A 21,054-nucleotide genomic window follows, 5' to 3' on the forward strand; every position below is an offset into this window, starting at 1 on the left:
TATTTTTTGAGGGGGTATTTTTGCCTTTATGGGATTATTATAGGAGTAGTAAAGATAGACAGGAAAGTGGAGCGAGAGAGAGGAGGGAAGACACAAAGCAAGAGGCCGCAGGTCGGACTCGAATCCGGGCCATGTAGCATATGGTCGCCTGTTCACCCACTGAGCTAAACTGGCATGCCTATTTTTGATTCTTACCTGTTCTTGCATAGCCAAGATTTCAATCTTCCATCATTGCTAATGTTCAAAACTATCAAAGCATATTCGCAAATGCTTGTTAGAAGTTACAATTCCATGGGACTTTATATTTTTGAAGCTGATATCAGCAAAAACTTGGCATTTAATTTTACAGAGGTTTAATATATGTACTCCAAATTTGAACAGAATCTGCTATCTTTGTAAACATTAACCATCCTTTTTCTTCTCCAGGTGATTCCACCTGCAGGTTGGAAGCCGCGCAAGTGCTATGACACAATCGAGGACATGGTGATTCCAGCTCCCATTAGTCAGGTGGTGACAGGTCAGTCAGGTCTGTTCACTCAATACAACATTCAGAAGAAATCCATGACTGTGGGTGAATACCGCAAACTGGCCAATAGCAAGAAGTAAGTTGGTCCTCAGCTCGGGGCTTCATTCATAAATGCTTGCATACAAATATTTTCAGACAGTGTGTGTGTGTTTAGAAGGAGTTAAGAACACTATGTTATCAAGCTCATGAGAATAGATGATACAATAATTCCTCTTACACAACATAGTTTAAAACAAGAATTTTACTAAATATAGCACAAGCACAATAACAAAGAAAAAATGTTTTTAAAGCCTGTCTTGTTGATGACAAAGAAAAGTTAAAATGAATGCCTTCTAATTTTTCAGCCTTAATCAGGAACCATCCTATTTCTATGAATTTTCTGGCCTCTTGTGAAAAATTCCAGTTTAAACCATATGTTTTTGTTGTTGTTGTTTTTAAAAAATACACACTTTTTTTAAAAAAATAGATGGTTGTGTTAAAAGCTACAACTACTTGGCAAGAATATTAACATAAGACATGAAAACAGACATTGTTTCAGAGCTGCTACAGAAGCTCATAATGTTGAATAAGTTGGATTTTAATTATTTTATTAGAGTCCTGATTGTAGATGTACAAGCTGCTTTGCACATGGTTGATGCTTGAGGGTTTAGTCCAAGAGCACTACACTGCTTACAGTAAACGCAGTTACATCTGCTGTTCTCCTCTGTTTTCAGATACTGCACACCACGCCACAAGGACTTTGACGACCTCGAGAGAAAGTACTGGAAGAACCTGACTTTTGTGTCACCCCTTTATGGTGCTGATGTTAGTGGCTCCATCTATGATGAGGTAGTTGAAGCTTGTGTTTTGTCTTGATAAAGCCAGGCCTTTTTTTAGATTCTCAAATATTTTGATCTAGATTTTTTTACTTGCTGATTTTTTTGGAGAAAAAATGTCCTTGATGATGATGATGGAGAGCTGCTTTAAGAGTTTAGGTCTTTGCAATCAAAAGATTTCTACTCCTGCTGGTGCAACTTTTAAAATCGTGTTGTCAGAGAGATGTAATGGGAGCCATATCAATGATTAGATGATTGGTAAGTGAATAATTGACCGCAGCACCATCTGGTGGTCATTGATGGAATTTGGTGACCTGGTGCAAACGTAGTATGCAGGCTCCATTGTACTTGTTATACATAAAAACAACAAAAATAATTTTATGCTCTCCAGGACATTGAAGAATGGAACATTGGCCGTCTTAATACGCTGCTGGACATGGTAGAGCAGGAATGTGGGATCGTCATTGAGGGTGTCAACACTCCATACCTGTATTTTGGCATGTGGAAGACAACCTTTGCTTGGCACACTGAGGACATGGATCTGTACAGCATCAATTACCTGCACTTTGGACAGTCAAAGTCTTGGTTAGTGTCTTTTTTTTTTTTCCCCCTCCAGGGCTTCTTGTATGAATGTGACATGAATTCTCACTTGGAATTTCAAGTCTCTTTGAATTAAAACTAGTGTTTAAAGCTCGTTTGACCTCCATAGATTGGATATAAAAAAAATGGATATAGCTCCCAGGTCTGAAAAGTGAAGCCGTTTGTGGAAGTACCTTAAAGCTGCATTCTTTCTCACGGCCAGCAGAGGGCGTTGACTTTGGCTGTTGCAAACAGAAGTCAGATTGTCTAAAAGTCTTATTAGGATCATTTCTCATCATTTATTATGATTCCACAAAGAGCCCTCAGTCATTTCTTTTCTAAACATATTTACTGTTGTGTTTTCTTAATGCGTTAACTATTGCAGCACTTTCATTGGTCATCAAAAATGATGGGTTGAGCTTCTTTTTTCAGTTTTTGCAGGATGAGAGGTGCATTTCTGTTGTGTAGAAGTTTGAAGCAGAAATTATTGCTGTTCCAGATGGCTTGACTGTAAGCTGGTTATCTATGGCTGTATGTCACTGCAACAGAGTGCATTGTTTTGGCATTTTAGTGCAACTGGGAAACTTGCCTTCAAACCACAGCTCCTCTACCTCACTGGAGCTGCTTCAGACTGAGAGTGTGCTACTCTGTAGGTGGGACAACAGTGTGGTTGACAGCAAAGATTGAGAAAAAATGGTTTCATAGGAGCCAGATCACCACATTTTTAAATTAATTTATTTTATCCAGAAGCAGGTTAAAAAAAAAGTTAATAATAATAATACAGATTACAGGAAAATGCTGGGTTAAAATAGAACATTTCATCCTCAGAGCAAAGAACTAAAAGTCGAGTCATGTTTTACTTGAAAATAATTTCTCAAGATTTATGTATGGGGAACTACAGAATAACTTTACCCCCTGTGATTGTACCATCGCATTACAGAGGGATGCTTCTCTCATCTCATAAGTGCTGTTTAAGTGCTGAATTTGCTCAGCCAAAGCTGTGTCAAAGCCTGTTTCCCCACCAGCTTTCTAAGAGGCAGTGAAACAGCAAGTTTCATTTAGGGCTTGTCATGAAGTGAACATCATATAGCGACAGCTGTCATTGCTCTTATTTAAAGTGACAGCAGTGACAGCACAGGCTGAAAGTTGGAATGTGCTACCTGAATAATTGAAATGTTTACACTAAGCTTCGCGAATGATGGAGCTAGAGAATACTTTGCACATTTGCACTCAGTTAATTATCTCGATATTTTGTGTGGTGATATTATATCGATACAGGGACACCACGTATTGATATTTTATTAAATAAATGAAAATACTCTTGGAATACTTTGAACAAGAGGGTTCATCTCATGCACCACCATCCTGAGAAAACATTAGCCGAGCAAACTTACATTAAATTGGCTCAACTGAAAAACCATCCAACACCTCCTAATTCAGAGCAATCTAATGGCTCAGTCGCATGAGTAAAAACATAGAACAGCAACCTCTTTGCATCTACCTGGGTTCTAGCAAGTGGTTGAACGCCCGGTGCTGCGCCCGGCTGAGAAATAAAGAATTGTTCTATCACTGCAATTAGCAAGCAGGCGCACACTCTGCGCACACCACCCCGTCACCGATACAGACTGATTTTTTTTTTTTGTTTTTTTTGTTTTTTTAAAAGAAATTTTTTTTCTCTGGCTAGATCACTGTGCTACAGTATTACTTCATTGCAATTTGCAATCTGCCATTGGGCGTGGCCAGTTTCATTAACAATGTGCACGCGTGATCTCGATGGTCCTGTTCACGCTTGATTTTGTGGGGCAAAATAGTGACCGGTCTACAAAAAGTTGCCCTCCGACTTGGACCGACTGCAATCCCTCTCAGAGAGATTGGTGAAGGTTTGGAAATAATTGCTGTCTAATTTCTAAATGCAGACAACTTGAGGGGATTCAGCTCAACTGGCTGCCAGCTGGTTGGATTCTGGTTATACTCTTAAAGAACAAGAAGGTTGCTGAGCACAAATGTAACAGTTAATGTGATTTTTTTTTTTTTCTTTTCTTTTTTTTCCTCCAATGATTTAACACAGGTAATTGATGTATTATCAGAAAAAGATAGCATGTAATTGCCAACTTGACGCCATTCAGTCGCAGGCTGACATCAGATTAAAAGCAGACTGACTCTTATGGCAACATTTATAGCAGGTAAAGCTTATCACAGCTTCTGCTGCACTCTTTTGTCTCAGTGAAATTGACTGATTAGGAGGTCTGGACTGAGGCAAATATGGATGTAAACTGTAGCTTGCTGGTGCCAAACAATAACAAAGTTGCATTTTCTTTTCTCATATGTGAGGGGAAAAATGTTAGTCTGTGTCAGCTGTGGACACACACGTTCTTTTACTCAGTAATTCCTCTGTGTCACAGTTCAACTTGATTTTCATTTATTTATTTTTAATTTGTAGTCCAATATATGCAGTACTTTTGAAGAATCTTAAATTTAAAAACAAAGATATTGATTTTTTGTTTCATCATACCTTGACATTTGGGAGTTGCGCAAACTATTTACAGAGCCTGTTGTAGAGGATAGGTAGCTGCTGTGATTCAGATTTATATTTTTCATGCCTGCTGTCTGTATTTCCTTCTGTCACACACCCCTGGATGCCCCTGACTCCTGAGGGAAAATTTATTTTTCTTCTTACCTTTTCTGCTCCTTGATTTTCTTTTTGTGTGTGTGTGTGCATGTGTATGTGTGTATGTATTTTTTACTGTCTTTCCCTCTACCTTGTTTCCCATCCATAGCACTGCAGGAGGGGAGCAATGTCATCTCAACTTTCAGAAATACAGTATTTTTTATTTTTTTTTGTGTGTGTGTTGTTGTTGTTGTTTCTAAGATTTCCATCTGTTTTCTTTTCACCTGTCTTTCTTCTCTTCACAGTATGCTTCCTCTCCACCTTTTCCCCTCTCCTGCTTGCCTCTTGAAGTGGGATACCATGTCTCTGAGCGTTGTAACTCCCCCTGTCTGTGATGTCACCTCATTAAAATCATCTGTCTTGTTTTCACACCTCCTACTGAGCATGAATATATTTCACTACAACTCAGTGTCAAAGTGTGTGTGGTCTGACAGATGAAATTACATTAATCGAGCTGTAATGTTGTAATGTTCAGTCTGGTGTTACGTGTTCTGGACCTGTGGCCTGATTCCCCCCCCCCCCCCCCCCCCCCCCCCCCACACACACACACACACACGCATACACACAATGTTTATTAAATTGCTAAGCAGGCGCGGTGCTTCGGTCTGTCTCTCGTATGTGTGTTTCAAGCAAGATGATTATGGAAGCAATTTTTTTTTTCTTTTTTCACACCAAAGTGAGAAGTCCTTTTGCAGCCACTTGAGGGCAGTGTTATTATTGTTGTCTTGTTGGAGGACTGTGCGCAAATGCATCTTTCTATCATGTGCATTAATTTTAATTTCAATAATGATTTTCTTTGTGTAGCCAGAAAGGTGTGCAAATCATAGCCAATGTGAGACCAGTATTACTCACTCAACAAAATAACAGAAATTACCGTATTTCAATGAACATAGTAGGTTTGGGCAGAAAGAGAGCAATTTAAAAAAAATGATAGCATGTTTCTTTCCTTTTGTTTTTAAAAAAAAAAAAAAAAAAAAAAAAAAGCTTTTATTTAAGTGTCCATTATGAATCCAGCATGAGGTTGGGGCCCAGCTGCCATAGGGCAAAAGGCAGATTAAATTTCCAGTTACTTTGGATGGTGGGAGGAAGCTGGAGTACCCATTGTGGATTCAAACCCAGGACCTTCTTGCTGTAATGCTGCAGTCCTAATCATTGCAGCACCATGCTCCACTAGTTCATGTTTAAGTACATGAGAGAATTTTTGCTTATTAAGTCGTGATCAAATTGGGTAATTCTTGCAAAAAAATAAAAAAAAAACCTCTTGAATTTGCAGTTTGCCATCAAATTATTTTAAAATCAGTCTAATTGATACCCAGATAGACAGATGTAAATGATTTCTTTCCACAAGTGTCATTTTTTTTTTCTTCCCCCAGACTTTTTATGCTATTGTTGAATTTTCCTGCCTCATTTTTTTTTCTTATTCCCTGCTTCTCAGTCTAAGCTCTCGCCAAGCCCGCCCACCCTTATTTTTTTTTTTTTTTTCCCCCCCTGAAACTGAATCATTTTTAGTTTTATTCTTGTGTGTGGTGGGGTAATTACAGGCTGTTAAACAGAGCATGGTCCTTTTAAAACACACACGCTCTCTTTGTCTTTTACTTCCTCTTCTCTCATAGTGCAGCCGATTGTGAAATTAACTCCATTTCCCCATGCAACTCTGCTCCCATCAAAGTCAGACCTACCATAACTACTACCATCATGCACACACACGCTATTGGATGTGTAGAAGATCTCAGCCTTAGCTGCCAGTCACTTTCTCCCTGTCTTTATCCCTCCATCATTCTCTTTTCTCTTTTCAGTGCTGAAACCCTGTCAATCACCCATCTACCCCAACACACAACAATAGATCTGCTGTCAGTTAAAAGATTAGCCTCTGAGCATGCAAGTGGAAGATAGGGAAAGGCTGACGAAAGAGAATTGAAAGGGATATTTTGAAGTGTAGCCCAGCTGCAACTTCCCAGGAAGGGTGGAGTTCATTATGAATCCATCAGTTTTCAACCTCCTCTGTAGTCCAATGGTTTTGAAGCATTGCCATTTGACAGTTCCCAGAGGAGAGGAACGGGGAGCTGAAAATCTGCATAGGAGTTGAATTGTAGCTGCAGTTTGGATGTTGAGTGGGGTGTTCTCAGCTTTGGCTTGATTTTTGTAGAACCTGAAAGTTCATTTTTAAAGGTGCTGCAATTGTTGCTTACAAGCTTTCAAAGAAAATTCCAAGAGAGTGAGAGTTTTGCTGCCTCCTGTGTGTGTATTTCAATGCTAAAAGTATATATATATATTTTTTAAAAAGTGTATTTCGAAGTGTTTGTGCAAAAAAAAAAAAAAAGATTTAAAAAAATTGGTCAGAGTTGAGTTAATGAAAGTTTGAGAGTAAACAATGTTTTAGCTTTTGAATGAGCAGCTTCTTATATATGAAAACTGCAAAAGATTTAAAGTAAAATGCAGCAAAAAGTAGTGTTTGTATTAGTACACGTGGCCCTGAACTAGAGGTCGATAAATCAGAGGACTGAGCATGTGTGTAACATGTTGGTAGTGGTGTACTAACACATGCAGCAGTGCTTCTCGTGCTGTCTTGACTCCCCCCAACTCTACCTGCCTGGAAATCTGTCCCACCTTGGGTAAATAACACTCTTCCCCAGAGAGGCATAAAAGTTCAAGCCTTCATTTGCTGTGTGTTGTTTTGTGCGTTTCTCGCAGTGCTGCCAGAGCGACATACGTGTTGTTGCCATGGAAACCTCAGCCTTAGGACGGAGGGGAGCAGGAGGACTCACGCTGATCGGTTGATTTGTTTAGTTTGTCTCCGGGATGGAGTTCTCTGAAACATGTACATATTTGCACAGAAAGCTCCAGTGTGATTCCGCCTAATGACAAAAACGCCTTTTAAAGGTATACTCCAAAACTTTAGATTGGATGTACTTATTTTCTGCGTGCCTGAGTTGGACGAAAAGATCGATATCAATTTAATCTTCAGCTGAAAGGTGTAGGATATATTTAGCCTAGCCGAACACAGATGCTGGAACACACATTACTCGAAGCCCATTTTGTTTTTTTGTTTTTTTTGTTTTTGGCTGTGGCTAAACCTCGACGTAACTTTAAATGGTGAGGGCAGAAGTTGTAAAACATTTAGTTTTTTAAAATGTTATTTTATTGAGCTGCGACAAAGCTGCGTCGCAATGCTGCATTCATGCACTCAGTTGTATAGGAGTGCTCACTCTGCTCGGATTATGACACAAAACCTGAGTTATATATTTGGTCTTCAAACTTATGTGAATGCCTGTAGCGTGAGGTTCGTAATAGCATTACCCCATAACTCAAGGTCAGGTTAGATTTTAAATATATGCATAGCTTTCAGTGTTTACAATAAAGCACTGGAGGAGGCTGCACCTCCAGTGAAGGTCTAATCTTCTGTCTACAGGTGGCAGTGTGGCTCCATGTTTATGGCATCTGAGTGAAACAGACTTTCTCTTTGTACTTTTTTTGATTAATTTTTTTTTCATCTCTTCCTCTCTGTGAGTCTTATTCTCTTGTTCATTCTTGTCTCATTAGGTGTGCTGGTTTCTCACCATCTCTGTCTTTGTTACTTCTTTCTCAGTTTGTTTCAAACATCTCTTTTTGTTAAAGCTTCTGTAAGAAAGCAGAGATGTAGGCTTTTTTTTTTTTTTTTCCCCACCCATGTTCATTTCTCAAGGTCTACGGTGGGTTAAACAATACTGAGGAAATAATTGCAGTAATAGAGTATGTAATAACTTCACAAATGAGCAGATTATAGTTTAGCTCTACTCCCTCCCTCCCACTCTGCTTTAGAAAGAAATTTGCTTTCTAAATTTAGCATATGACAATTGGTGTAATGCCTCATGCTTTACAGTGCCTACCTCATGTATTACCAGCACAGAAACTGTGCCAATAGTAATACCTTGCTCTAGCACAACAAAAACCAAGGCCAGAGGGTTACTGTATTGGTACTTTTAAAAAAGACAGAAATAAAAGGATGTAAACGATTGAAGTGATTTAAAAAAAAAAAAAAAAAAAAAAAAGGCCACTGGCTAATTTGAACAGATATGGCAGTTACAAAAACAAGATGATGTTTTAGGGAGGAATGGTGAAGGTTATGTCATGGGCAATTTCATCAAACCAGTAATTGCTGAGAGGTCAGAAATAACCTAGCACTCCCAAAACGCTAATTTCTCCTGGTCCTGCCCTTCACCGGTCATTTTATCTTTTCCACTAACCTCCCTCCCTTTTTTTCCCCTCCCATTCACACTATAATGAATTTGAGTGATTTTTATTTTTTATTTATTTTTTTTTTGTCATGAATTTAGCTATTGTAGCTTTTAGATGGTGACAAGTTTTCTGTTATTTGCACAAATTTGATCACTAGAGTAATTTTACAGCTAGAAATGCACATACCACTATCATGTATTTAATGTTAAGAAAGGAGCCAAGTTTTCACGCCCATTTTACCAGAAAATCTCTTAAAGTTGCAGCATCGCCTGAGTGAAACTGCAGATTCCTTATTAATTTATCAACACAAGCACATGAAGTGTTCAGACAAGAGATGTAAAAATCTTTCTTTACAGATTAAGATTATTGGTGCAACAAAAAAGGGGGAATATATAGAAGCTCAAACAAATTAGGTTAGAAAATAAAGTTCATATGACCTTTTTTGTCCTTTTACCTTCTTAATAATAGACCCAACTTATCATCATTTCCTCCTGTCTCTACAGGTATACTGTCCCTCCTGAGCATGGCAAAAGGCTGGAGAGGCTGGCACAAGGTGAGGACCTAATTTCAATTAAAATCCATTTATGTCTGTTTATTCACCACTTCCACACGCTTCCCTGCCTTTATTTCTTTCACTTGTCTGCGTTAAGTGAAAGAGCAAGTGCTTCTGCCTGTGGAGCACACGCCATTAAAATCGTACACGTGCTGCACACTTAACACATGCCCAGAATACACGCAAGCACACATCCAAAGCGTGGCTATTGATCCCCCTTTTGCGTTGTAGAATAGAAAATAAAGCGGCACTTTTCAACTACATCCCACCTTCACTCCTCCCAACCACATCATGGACATCATTGTTTGGCACTCACAATAAACAACCTTTCTGCAGTTTCTCGTCTGACAAACACAGTGGTCCTTACCACCAACAGTGTGGTGCACACTGTGGGCCATGCACTGAGAAATCTTTCACATCTATTGAGTTGGTGAGAAATTTTGATATGCCACTTTCCCACAACATATAAAAATATAGTTTTTTTTTTTTTTTTTTTTTTGGTCACCTGGCTGTGCTAAAACGGAGCAGGGGAAGAAAGAGCAGCTTGAAGCACTTCACGTGCGCAGTCACTCGTGCTAAAAAGATGAGGATGGATGCTGAATTTGGAGTAGAAGCTGTCTGAAGTGAGACCAGCAGTGCCTGTTTGTTCTGCAGAAGGAATTACACAAAACTTATGAAACTTATCCAATCAAAGCCAGTATTTCTGGATTGTGTGTTGATGGTGCTGAGGAGGAAACGTTGGCTGTAGACTGTTCATAAACTGCCTTGACACGTGTCACAGATTTGTGAAAAAATAAAAATATTTGAACTAAAGTTTAAAAAAAAAAAAAAACTAGATCAGATGTCACTGATATACTTGAGCATTATATTCTTTGTTGACTTTTGTAGTCAAAGTGCTTTGACATGGGGATTTCATCTTGAATCTAGAAATCCTGTCTAAGGTGGATAAAAGAGGCAGTGAAGTGATACCATTCTGCCATCTTTGACACAAGATGTTTCCTTTTATGCGCTCCCTGCTTTTCCAGCACCCATGTTCTTCTTTTACTCTTATTCTCTGTTTTGATCAGTGAGGATTAACCTGAGTGTTGAATGTTTCTTAGAGTGAGGTAAAAGATAACAGGATGAGAAGGGAGACTTGCTTAATCCAGGCTGCTTTAAATAGACACACACTCCTAGGTGTCTCCCAGTTATCACTCTTGCATAGCATTTGAATGTGCACCACTGACCCATAGGGAAACCCAATATACGAAGGAAACAAATAAAAACACTCAGACAGTATTTCACTCCCACAGTGTTAGTATTAAACACAGGCCATATGTTATAATAAAAAACTGATGAGCTAAACTCACACAGGTTCATTCAGCAGTTCAACAGTCTCATGTATGTAGGGGGCAAAGGACAGCTTGAGACAGATGCCTTTGCATTTCCAGGAATTACACACATCTTCCTGTGTGTAATTCATGTATGAAGTTAAACAGATCTGCCTATTAATACACATAATCTGTAGGCAAGCGGCAATATTTTGGTATTAGAGGCTTTAGAGTACTATTGACCAGTCACGTTTGAGCAGCCTTTGGCTACATGCAGGCAAGCAGTCCATGTGGAGGGATAAAGAGGAGCACATTTGGCACCTATAATTTTGAAACAATCAACTGTCGTGCTGCAATATTTAGCTTTTTTTTTTTTTTTTTTTTTTTTTTTTTTTTTTTTTTTAAATCTACATTCATAATGTAATCAGTGACTGACTGCATGGGAAATGGACAGTCTTTTCCCAGATGTCCTTTGTCCATGCATCTGCTGGTTACACGGGTAAAACATTAAAACTGACATTAAATGCAGCCTTTAAAACCACCCGTAGTGTAGTCAGGCTTTGGACATTAAAACTGAGATCCCATTAGTGCTAACTTTTATAGCAGGGTGTTCAGTCATACATTGCAGCTTAGCTGGCTTATCCAGCACCTGCGTCATTTGTAAAATACAACTGCTGTGGGTGAGAGGAGAGCTCACTCCTGGAAGTCAAAAACATATCAGTGTTTATGTTCTACTTGTTCAGCAGTTTGCTAAATTGCTCTCAGACATATTTTGGAGAGGATTTAAATTCTTATTTTTATTCTCATTTCTGATCATTTTACCAGTGGATTTTCTTTTGGTGTCGGCTTTTGGAGGAGCTCGCCAAAATTTCCTCCATGCAGTTACACCCCGGTCCTGTATCAGTGATGGGCAGTGGTTTGGTTGTAGCCATTTCGCTGGTATAGAGGGAAATCCCCTAACCAATCAACATCATGTCTGCATGAAACATTTGCATGTGATGAGGACAGTACCAACATTAAAGTGAACAATTCCCTCACAAAAGAGAGCCACAAAAAAAAAAAAAATCATCAAAGATGGTTGTTGACTTTGGGGTAAAACCTTTTCAGCATATTATTGCTAGTTTTCAGGAAGTTCTTGTGTCCTGTTACAAAGGGCAACATAAACTGGAAGGAGGTTGTCAGGCTTATACCCAAAGTCAATAGTTAAGACACCTATTAAGTTAGACTTTGCCTTCATTGATCCAGAAACTTAGTCTTGTCTTTTGAAAACATGATAAAGAATCTGAGCTTAACATATGCCTTGTAACTTTTTAGTTACACCCATTAGTCTAAAACCTAAATATAAATCAAAGAGAGCCCTGCTCCCATACACCCTACATCTCTAATCTCTAATCTAATCATATTTAATTAAAACTAAATACTGGGGGGAACCCTACAAAAAACAGCGCTAAAAAGAACTGCAGATTTGGCATCATTTTGTTCAGTTGTTTCAGTTTCACAGCCCTGGTGTTCATGTTGACTTATTGGCCCACCTAAATAGAATGGAGCCATAATTACTGTGATTACTTCCATCTGTGCCTTTTTGAAAATACCAGTCAAAAAGTCTGCTGAGAGACAGGCTCACTGTATCAACGGCTTTACTCACAGAGCATTTTAAAGGCTTTGCTGATAATGAAAATGGTTGTTGTAAGGTGACCATAAAAATTGCTTTTTTTTTTACTGCAGTAAGTGCATTTTATCTCACAGCCCTGCCTGGTTTGGCAGTTTTAGGAAAACACTTAATAATTAAAAAATTATACATTTCCTTTATGCATAATTGTTTAACATTGAAATGTATGGCGTTTTTTTTTTTCTTTTAAATAACCTCAAATATCTCTGATCACGAGCAACATGGCTCATAGATTAACATATAATACGTATTATATGTAGACACTCGTTTCAGTCTTGATGTCAGGATTCAATTTTCTGTCTTCCTCTCTTCTTATCTAACCAGCTGGCAGTAGGAGAAAACCAGTGCCAGTGTTATTTAACAGGCTCTCACTGACCTATCAAAGCCATCGTCAGCACAGGCAGCCAACTGTTTATGAGGTCCTAAAAAGACAGTTATGAGTGTAGCAGGGATGCTAAATAGGACTGGGACAATGGTCTCGTTGCTTAAAAACTCCTCTCCAAATGTTTGACACACCGACAGCCGTCGCTCTTATCACTCCTCATCTCTGCATTATTTCTGCCACGGCTGAAGACTTTTCGGTTAAGGTGAGAAGGAGGCGAGGGGAGGGTGTAGGGTTCGAGGCAGGAACTTAATTTTCAAACTCGAAAGGACAGAATGAAGCCTTAAAGTTAATATTACCCCATGGAGAGCTCAGAAAGCCAGCTGCATTTTAATGGGGATTAATACGCAGGGTCTGTCGGCACATTATTCACCTTTATCAGCTCCAACAAGCAGGCAGGCACTGAGAGAGTAGAGAGTCCCTCTCTCCCTCTTTTGCTTTGTAGGGTGGAACAGAGGCTGAAACAATGCAGTGAAAATGAAGGATGAAATGGGTGCTGATTATACTGTCAGTCACATTAAAGTTTAACTGGGTGGAGGCATGGATGGACCCCCCTTTGAGGCATTGGTGGGTACATACGGTAAAGAGGGTGGGAGCGTGAGCGATGGAGGAGAAATTCATTCTTTTGATTATGCAGAGTCTGTCTTTCTGTCTCCAAGAGCAAAAGTGAGCCTTTGTTTTAGAGAGTGAGTTCGGGCTTTGAAAGCCCAAAATGTCAGAGGTGTATTATGATCTCAAAGCAGTCGGTATTTTTAAGGGAATTGAGTTTGTTTTATAACACAAAAGGTAATATTGGTAAGTTACTCCAGCTAGAAAACTCCACGTGGATATAATAATAGATGCAGTTTCACATTTCCTTTAGTGCTGTTTGAATGGTCTTATAAAGCACAGTGACTGCAAACATTTTTAGTAGTGACCTTGGGGACTGAAACATCAGTAATTAATGCACAGCTCATTGTATTGTTTTCGGATTAATTATATTGCACTAAACAAATGAGACCATGGTTTAAACAATCAGTGGCCTCTGACTGTCAGTGTTGTTAGTATTGCTGCTTCTGCAAATTAATAACATGTTTTAAATAACCCTGCAGGTCTTCAGGCAGAGATTTTATTTTTGCGTCGGTTGCACTGAATGGGATCACAATTTTCCGAAGTGACAGCACCCAGTTCTTATGCTGTTGTATTCCTTTATGCCACAATGACATCCATCAGATTCCCCCAGAAATCCAACCTGGAGGCCCACAATCAGTGAATTTTCATGCGCTGTGGTAATATCATTATTCCACACTTTGGGCAGTAAATTAATTTCTGCCCATGTCAAGGGGAAACAGGATTTCCTTTTCCAGGTTGTGGGATTAACAATAATACGATAAACGGCTACAATTTAGCTGAAGGTGGCTGTTCATTTGTTGGTGTCAAAATACACTTATGAGGTTCCATTACAAATTTAAAGGGAGCATGGATCTCTATGCACTGATCACTATTCTAGAGTAATCAGGCAGTACATTCAAATGTGTTGATTTTTCAGCTTTAATGAAATTACTCTAATCTGGTTTTTGTACTTTGCACAGAGTAATTTGTGCACATGAATACATTCAGTGTAAATTCTAGTAAAGAGTCTGACAGGCTTCTCATTAATGGTTTATGCTGGGTGCGGTCATAATACTACAGTACCATACTGTCAGTTTCTAATTCAAACAGTGTCAGAGTATGATGCAAATATTGCATCAGGATTGGAGAGAGTCTCCATTCAGATCACTGACTCTTGCGTGCGTCACAGCATAACCTAATTTTAATAATGTTATTAGTGCGCCTTAGCATTTGACAATAGAATAAGTGGAATAATTATTTTTTTTCCCCTCCTAAAATTCTGAGTAAGCCATTAATCAGTAATGATGCTTTCAGTGTACAGTGGCTTCATCTGTAAATTACGTCACTCATTTCCACGCAGCAGTTGATGTATTCAGTTGCCATGTCATTGTAAGTTTTCCTCTCAACAAAGTTCACTTGTGCCAACTGACAGGCAGGGGACCACAGGGGTATCATGATGACATCTGGGGATTGTTGGCCCAGGAAATGATTATGATAATTAATGGCTTTCAGGAACAAGTGCTGCACTGGTGTCAGCTCTTAACCGATGTCCTTGAAATTACTGTTCATGCTCAACACTTTGTTGCTAGACAGCTCCTCTCATAGTCACCACATAATTGCTTCTATTCTTAAAGTCTCGAAACTAAGATCCTAGTTTAAGTGGATTTAAAGCAAGTTTCTGATGATTATGGTATAATTTTAACATGTAAATGATGTCTTGTGAATCTAATTGAAAGCAATTTTTCCATTCTGTTGACATAATCTTGTTTGTATTGTTGTGTACTTGTAGGCTGAGGTCATCGGCAGCTATTTGCTGATCTGTTGGTATTGGCTTTATAAGTGAAAATGAAAAAAGTATAAGAGCTTGGAGAACCACTCTTCAACAGTGTTATGAGTGTTGATGTTTGTCCAACTTCTGCAACTTGTCTGCAACTTACATGTTGGCAGCACACATTTAGAACGCTATAAACACAACAACCAGCTGATCCAAGCAGTGTCGGGTGGCGTGTTATCGAGTAATGAGTAAATAAATAACTACTCATAACAAATGTTAGGGAAAATTGTTCCTCTCTCAGTCTTTAAAAATCCTTTATCATTTGGGCTCTGCTTATTAATGGTGTCCTCTCACTAACTGCACTGAGTATAAACCAGCTTTTCTCCTGTTGCTACAGTTTACAAATGCTTTCTAAACCAACAGCCCCCAACTTTTTTTGCGCCATGGACCAGTTTGATGTCAGACAATATTTTCACGGACTGGTCTTTAAGGTCCTCTCTGTCTCAACACTCTGTGGTTGCCATGGTAATGTTTAAACATGCCTTCAAAATTAGATGCATCGCAAAAACAAAAAAAGTGCATGAAAAATGCAACTCGCCATAACGCTGAATCAGTGTGAACCTCACTGCTATCCCTGGTGTTGCTAAATATAACGTAGATCAACCAACCTAAGTTGTTCGACAGGCACTGGAACCAGTGAAGCTCGTGGGTTTAATTTTAGCGGTAACGTATCACGTGACCGAGACAAGCGTCTTCACATGCATCAAGAGTAAGTCATAGACGGATGTAATGGAGAGAATCCGGTCATTTTTCAAAATAAAACATTGTTCACACTCACATAATAAATAAAACAGAAATAATGTAAGTTAGTTATTCTTTCTGTGCAGACCAGCACCAAATGACCCACGGATCAGTACCGATCCGCGGCCTGGGGGTTGGGGACCTCTGCTCTAAACACCTGTCATGCAGACAGTCAGTAGTTGCAGAAGTGTAGCAGAAAACCTTTAGCCAAAATATACAACTGTTCATCCAAATGACTTAAAACTCAACACTTTACACTGTGTTCCAAATTATTATGCAAGTAATATTGTCTCTGATTTTCCAAAATTACCTATATGAATTGCAGTCATTGTAATTTTCCAGTCATCAACTATTAGAGTACAATTGAAAGGTTTTTTAAAAACTGCCAATGATAACAGTATATTTAAAAAAAAATAAAACACTCAAAATGCGCCCAAAATGTATGTTCCAAATTATTATGCACAGCAGATTTTTCAACCTTTTTCATTTTTATAAAGAACAAAAAAAATGGCCATTTGTGAAATTATAAGCATTACGGGTTATTACAAACTGAAATCAAACAGTTTAAGTCAAAACTTTATTCTAGGTGATGTTACATTTGCACATAGGACCCCTTGTTCGAAAGGAGCTTCTGAACTCTCTCGTCCATTGAATTTGTCAGGTTTTGGATGGTATCTGCTTCTATTGTTTTGCATGAGGACAGAATACCCTCCCAGAGCTGTTGGTTAGATGTGAACTGCCTCCCGCCATCATAGACACTCCTTTTGATGATGCTCCAGAGGTTCTCAATGGGATTGAGGTCAGGGGAGCATGGGGGCCACACCATAAGTTTGTCCCCTTTTATGCCCATAGCAGCCAGAGATGCAGATGTGTTCTTTGCAGCATGAGACGGTGCATTATCATGCATGAAAATGATCTTGCTGCGGAATGCACGGTTCTTCTTCTTGAACCATGGCAGGAAGTGCTGTTTGAGAAATTCCACATACATTATGGAGGTCACCTTTACCCCTTCAGGGATCCTAAAGGGGCCGACAATCTCTCTCCCCATGATTCCAGCCCAAAACATTACTCCACCTCCTCCTTGTTGGCACCGTAGCCTTGTTTGCATGGGGTGTCCATCAACCAGCCATCCTCCACTCCATCCATCTGGACCATCGAGCGTTGCACAGCACTCATCGGTGAACAAAACAGTTTTGAAGTCAGTCTTCATGTATTGTTTGGCCCACTGGAGCCGTTTCTGCTTGTTTGCAGTGGATAGAGGAGGTCGACAGGATGGCTTACGCACAGCTGCAAACCTCTGAAGGACCCTGCATCTTGTTGTTCGGGGGACGTTGGAGGCACCAGCAGCTTCAAAAACGTGTCTGCTGCTATGACAAGGCATTTTTGCAGCTGCTCTTTTAACCTGACGTAATTGCCTGTTGGAAAGAGGCCTCAATTTTCCCTTATCAGCACGCACACATGTGTGCTCTGAATCAGCTACATACTTCTTGATTTTGCAATGATCACGATGAAGTGTCTTGGCAATGTTGATTGTAGTCATGCCTTGACCTAAACACTCCACAATTTGTTGCTTCTCAGCAGCCGACACATCCTTTTTCTTTCCCATTTTGGCTGAAAATGTAGGCTGCTTAATAATGTGGGACAGCCTTCTTAAGTAGTCTTGCCTTTAATTGGACACACCTGCCAAACTAATTAGCACAGGTGTCTGCAATTGCTTTCAGTGATATGAAGAGCCCTGATACACATCACCATCAATGGGTTTAACTGACAAACAAAAAAATCTTACCTTATCACTCCTAAACACTTTTTGCATAATAATTTGGAACACAGTGTAGTTCCTTGGATGCCAAGGCAAGCACATTCATACAGAGATTCCTCAGTGTTAGGAGGTAAATGTTGTGGTTATCAGTCCTAAATGCCCTTTACTCATTGTCATCCTCTGCAGGCTTCTTTCCCGGCAGCTCCCAAGGCTGTGATGCCTTCCTTCGCCACAAAATGACGCTAATATCGCCATCCATCCTGAAGAAATATGGCATTCCCTTTGACAGGGTGAGTAGCTGCTGTTTCCCCCCCACATATAGTATAACGTTTGCTTGAGGAAATAGTTAAGTATAAGAAACACTCTGTTTTTAATTGTCTTACAAGCTTTTTTTTTTTTTTTTTTTTTTTTTATTGTAACTTCAGCCAGTACTGGTAGAGCCCCTCCCACCTGCTTACCTTATATTGATTGACATACCTTTAACATCATAAAAAATAAAGCTGGTTTGTTCCTTTGGTTATATGACTCTTAACATCTATCTCAAGGGATTATAAGCATGTTTTTTTCCAGTATTTATCCACACACGCACTGTCAGCTTCATAGCAATCACAATGACGGTTGTGATGTGTAGATACTGACATTAAAAATAATGAAGACACTTGAAATATTTAATATCAGATGATGGGAAGTGGTGCATTTATTTCCCCAGTTCTCTAAGTGGTTCTTGCGTCAGCTGGAGAAGAGGTGGGCTTTTATTTCTAATGACTCAGCTTTGACGCAAACATCACAACTGATACTGGCTCTGAAAATTAGACAGTATGAGTCAAGATCTTGTGTCTGTCATAGAAAATTGTAGGGGATCTTTTCAGCTATCTGTTATTGTTCTGTTCAGCAGTTCAGTCTTGAAGGAAGAAAAAAAAAAACTGACACAGAGCAGACATCCAAAGTTCTCCAGAGTCAGCATAAGGGTTCCCCTCTACCCCACTTATCTAATTTCTCACCCCTCAGGACATCATTATCACAGTGAATGTTTGACTTGTTACACACCTACAGTAGCTTTCCTGATCCGTGTGTAAAAATAAAACTTGTGTTCTTGCAATAGCAAAAAGGGACTTTTGATATCTGAACCACTGCCTTTAGTTGAAGAAGTTTATCTCCCACTTTGAGCCCCCACTTCTGTTTCTCCCCCTTATGCCTGTCACCTTATCTGGCTTGATGTGTCTCTTGATTGCTGAGATCCATGCTTCGGAAAGAAGTTGAGATCTGCAGTCAGATATATAGGGCTTGAGTTTTGGGGCAACACATTAAAAAAAAAAAAGTGGTTAAAAATGTGAGGACAAGTTGAGCACACTTTTAGAATAACACTGAGCTCATGGGAAGAAATTCGGCACTTGGAGCAGTAGTCATGTGTTGTTGAATTAATTTTGCTCGCAAGTCAGAAAAACTTGGGGAAAAGTTGTTTCTAAGGACCCAAACTCAATGTTTATCCCTTAAACCTTAAGGTAATAGTTGCTTGTGTGGTTAATAACAAAATACAGCTGCAAGAAATAACTGGCTAAATAGATTAATCCCTTCATTCTGCACATAGACAACTGATAATTTCAGCTTTGAGACATTTAAAAAAGTTTGAGTATGTGTAAATTAAAATGGCCAATTCCTTTTTTTTTTTTTCTCTTCTCTCTTTCTGTGAGCAGATAACTCAGAATGAAGGGGAGTTCATGGTCACTTTCCCTTATGGCTACCATGCCGGTTTCAACCATGGCTTCAACTGTGCAGAATCCACAAACTTTGCCACACTGCGCTGGGTGGACTACGGCAAGATGGCTGCGCTGGTAAGATAAGACAGATTAAGGATATAGATTCAGTGCTGTCGCAGAGAGGTTTAGTCACTGTAACAGAGAAACGTCTGACTGCTATGTTCAAGTGTCAGCAGATATAGGGGGAAAAGTGGTTTTTGGGGATATTGAAATCTCTTGGAATGATCTAAAACACACACACACACACACACACACACACACACACACACACACACACACACACACACACACACACACACACACACACACAAAACCCCCCCAAAAAAACAACACAGATCTGCCTGAAATAAAAGCAAGGATGCTCATTAATGAGAATTTTTCTTGGCTCTGCATATGATGAACTTGAGGCAGACTGGGAACTTCATCTTTATTACATGCCTATCTGTTTGAACATGGTTTTATCCACATTTTGATGGCAGTTATCAGTAACCTAATGGAATTAGCAGCACAATGTTATTTGAAACAAAGTTTGAAGGCCAATGTAGACACTACGCTTGAATAGTTTTGATCGGATGTGTGATTCAGAGGCAGCTTTGCAGCCTTCCTGCTCTGGGTGTTTGCTTCTTTGAACGGATGAAGTAATAGATCATATCGAAATATAAAAGCAGCGTCTGGTTCTCTGCTGCACACCATCTGTTACCGACACTAACTGTACCCTCGCATCCTTGCACTGACGCAAACTGCCTCTTTGCCTGTGGGCTGTTGAGCATGAAATTGACAGGGCATGGGTTGGTTGTGGAAGGGAGCCCAACTACAATGTCCTCTGGAAGAAACTCCCGTCTTTTCTCTTCTCTATACATTCCATTTCTTGTTCAGTCCTCTGTCTCTGTCTTTGTGTGTGTGCGTGTCCCTTTTCCCTACTTTCTCTCTACTTGGCTGCATGTCAGATTTATGAGGTGCCAGTTTGCAAACGCACATCACCCTCCCTTCTCGCTCTTTCTCATTTTCGGCCTTCCTACTTTACCCATGTGGCCACTTGTAATTTAAGAACCAGTAGTCAAGGCTCCAGCAGTTTTCCCTTCACCAGCGCTCAAGGGAGCATCTCCACTGCACTTGTCTCAGTTTGTTAAAGAAGAGTTTTCCATTCTGCACGACTAATCCGAGCCGACAAATCGACAGCACAGCTCGGCACGCAGAGCCAGAGGAAAGTGGAAAAATATAACAGCTCGACCAATGAGCAGGTCTCTTGGATGCCAGATTTCTCGTTCATACAGGCATTCTTTGGGTTTAGTGGTGGCACAGTGGTTATAAAGGTTGCTATTGAGCCGTAAATTACACAGCACAGGTTCTGGAACAAACAATCCTCATAGTGGATCATTCTGACCAAGCAGATCAGCTCCAATTGATGCCTTTGGCTAAAATGAACCTGGAGTTTTGTTTTAGGTTGGTCTTTTTACCCCTCAGCCTAAATAAGGCTGTATTGTCGTCACTCTGCTGGGTATGCAGGTGGGCAGCCAGTTTTCAGCTTTGTGAATGTGATAACTTGAGAACCATAGGCTTCTAGGATGTTCACATTGAGGCTCTAGATGCATCTACTCTTGGATGACTTAGTTCTTACCTTTTTAATAATGCCAATTGCAGGAAGTGACAGTATT

The 21,054-nt window shown here is 39.6% G+C and overlaps 1 protein-coding gene across 1 annotated transcript in view; it reads left to right on the plus strand.

Moving 5' to 3' along the window:
- Positions 1-21,054, plus strand: part of kdm4b (lysine (K)-specific demethylase 4B) — a 43,853-nt gene that overhangs the window by 3,038 nt on the left and 19,761 nt on the right. The window contains exons 3-8 of the mRNA XM_030726821.1: positions 427-602; positions 1,240-1,354; positions 1,733-1,926; positions 9,307-9,356; positions 17,829-17,932; positions 19,337-19,474. Of these exons, the coding sequence (XP_030582681.1) occupies positions 427-602; positions 1,240-1,354; positions 1,733-1,926; positions 9,307-9,356; positions 17,829-17,932; positions 19,337-19,474 (777 nt within the window). The remainder of the gene's footprint in view (positions 1-426; positions 603-1,239; positions 1,355-1,732; positions 1,927-9,306; positions 9,357-17,828; positions 17,933-19,336; positions 19,475-21,054) is intronic.

The sequence above is a fragment of the Archocentrus centrarchus genome, chromosome 4 (genome assembly GCF_007364275.1).
Source record: "Archocentrus centrarchus isolate MPI-CPG fArcCen1 chromosome 4, fArcCen1, whole genome shotgun sequence".
In the NCBI taxonomy this organism is placed as follows: Eukaryota; Metazoa; Chordata; class Actinopteri; order Cichliformes; family Cichlidae; genus Archocentrus; species Archocentrus centrarchus.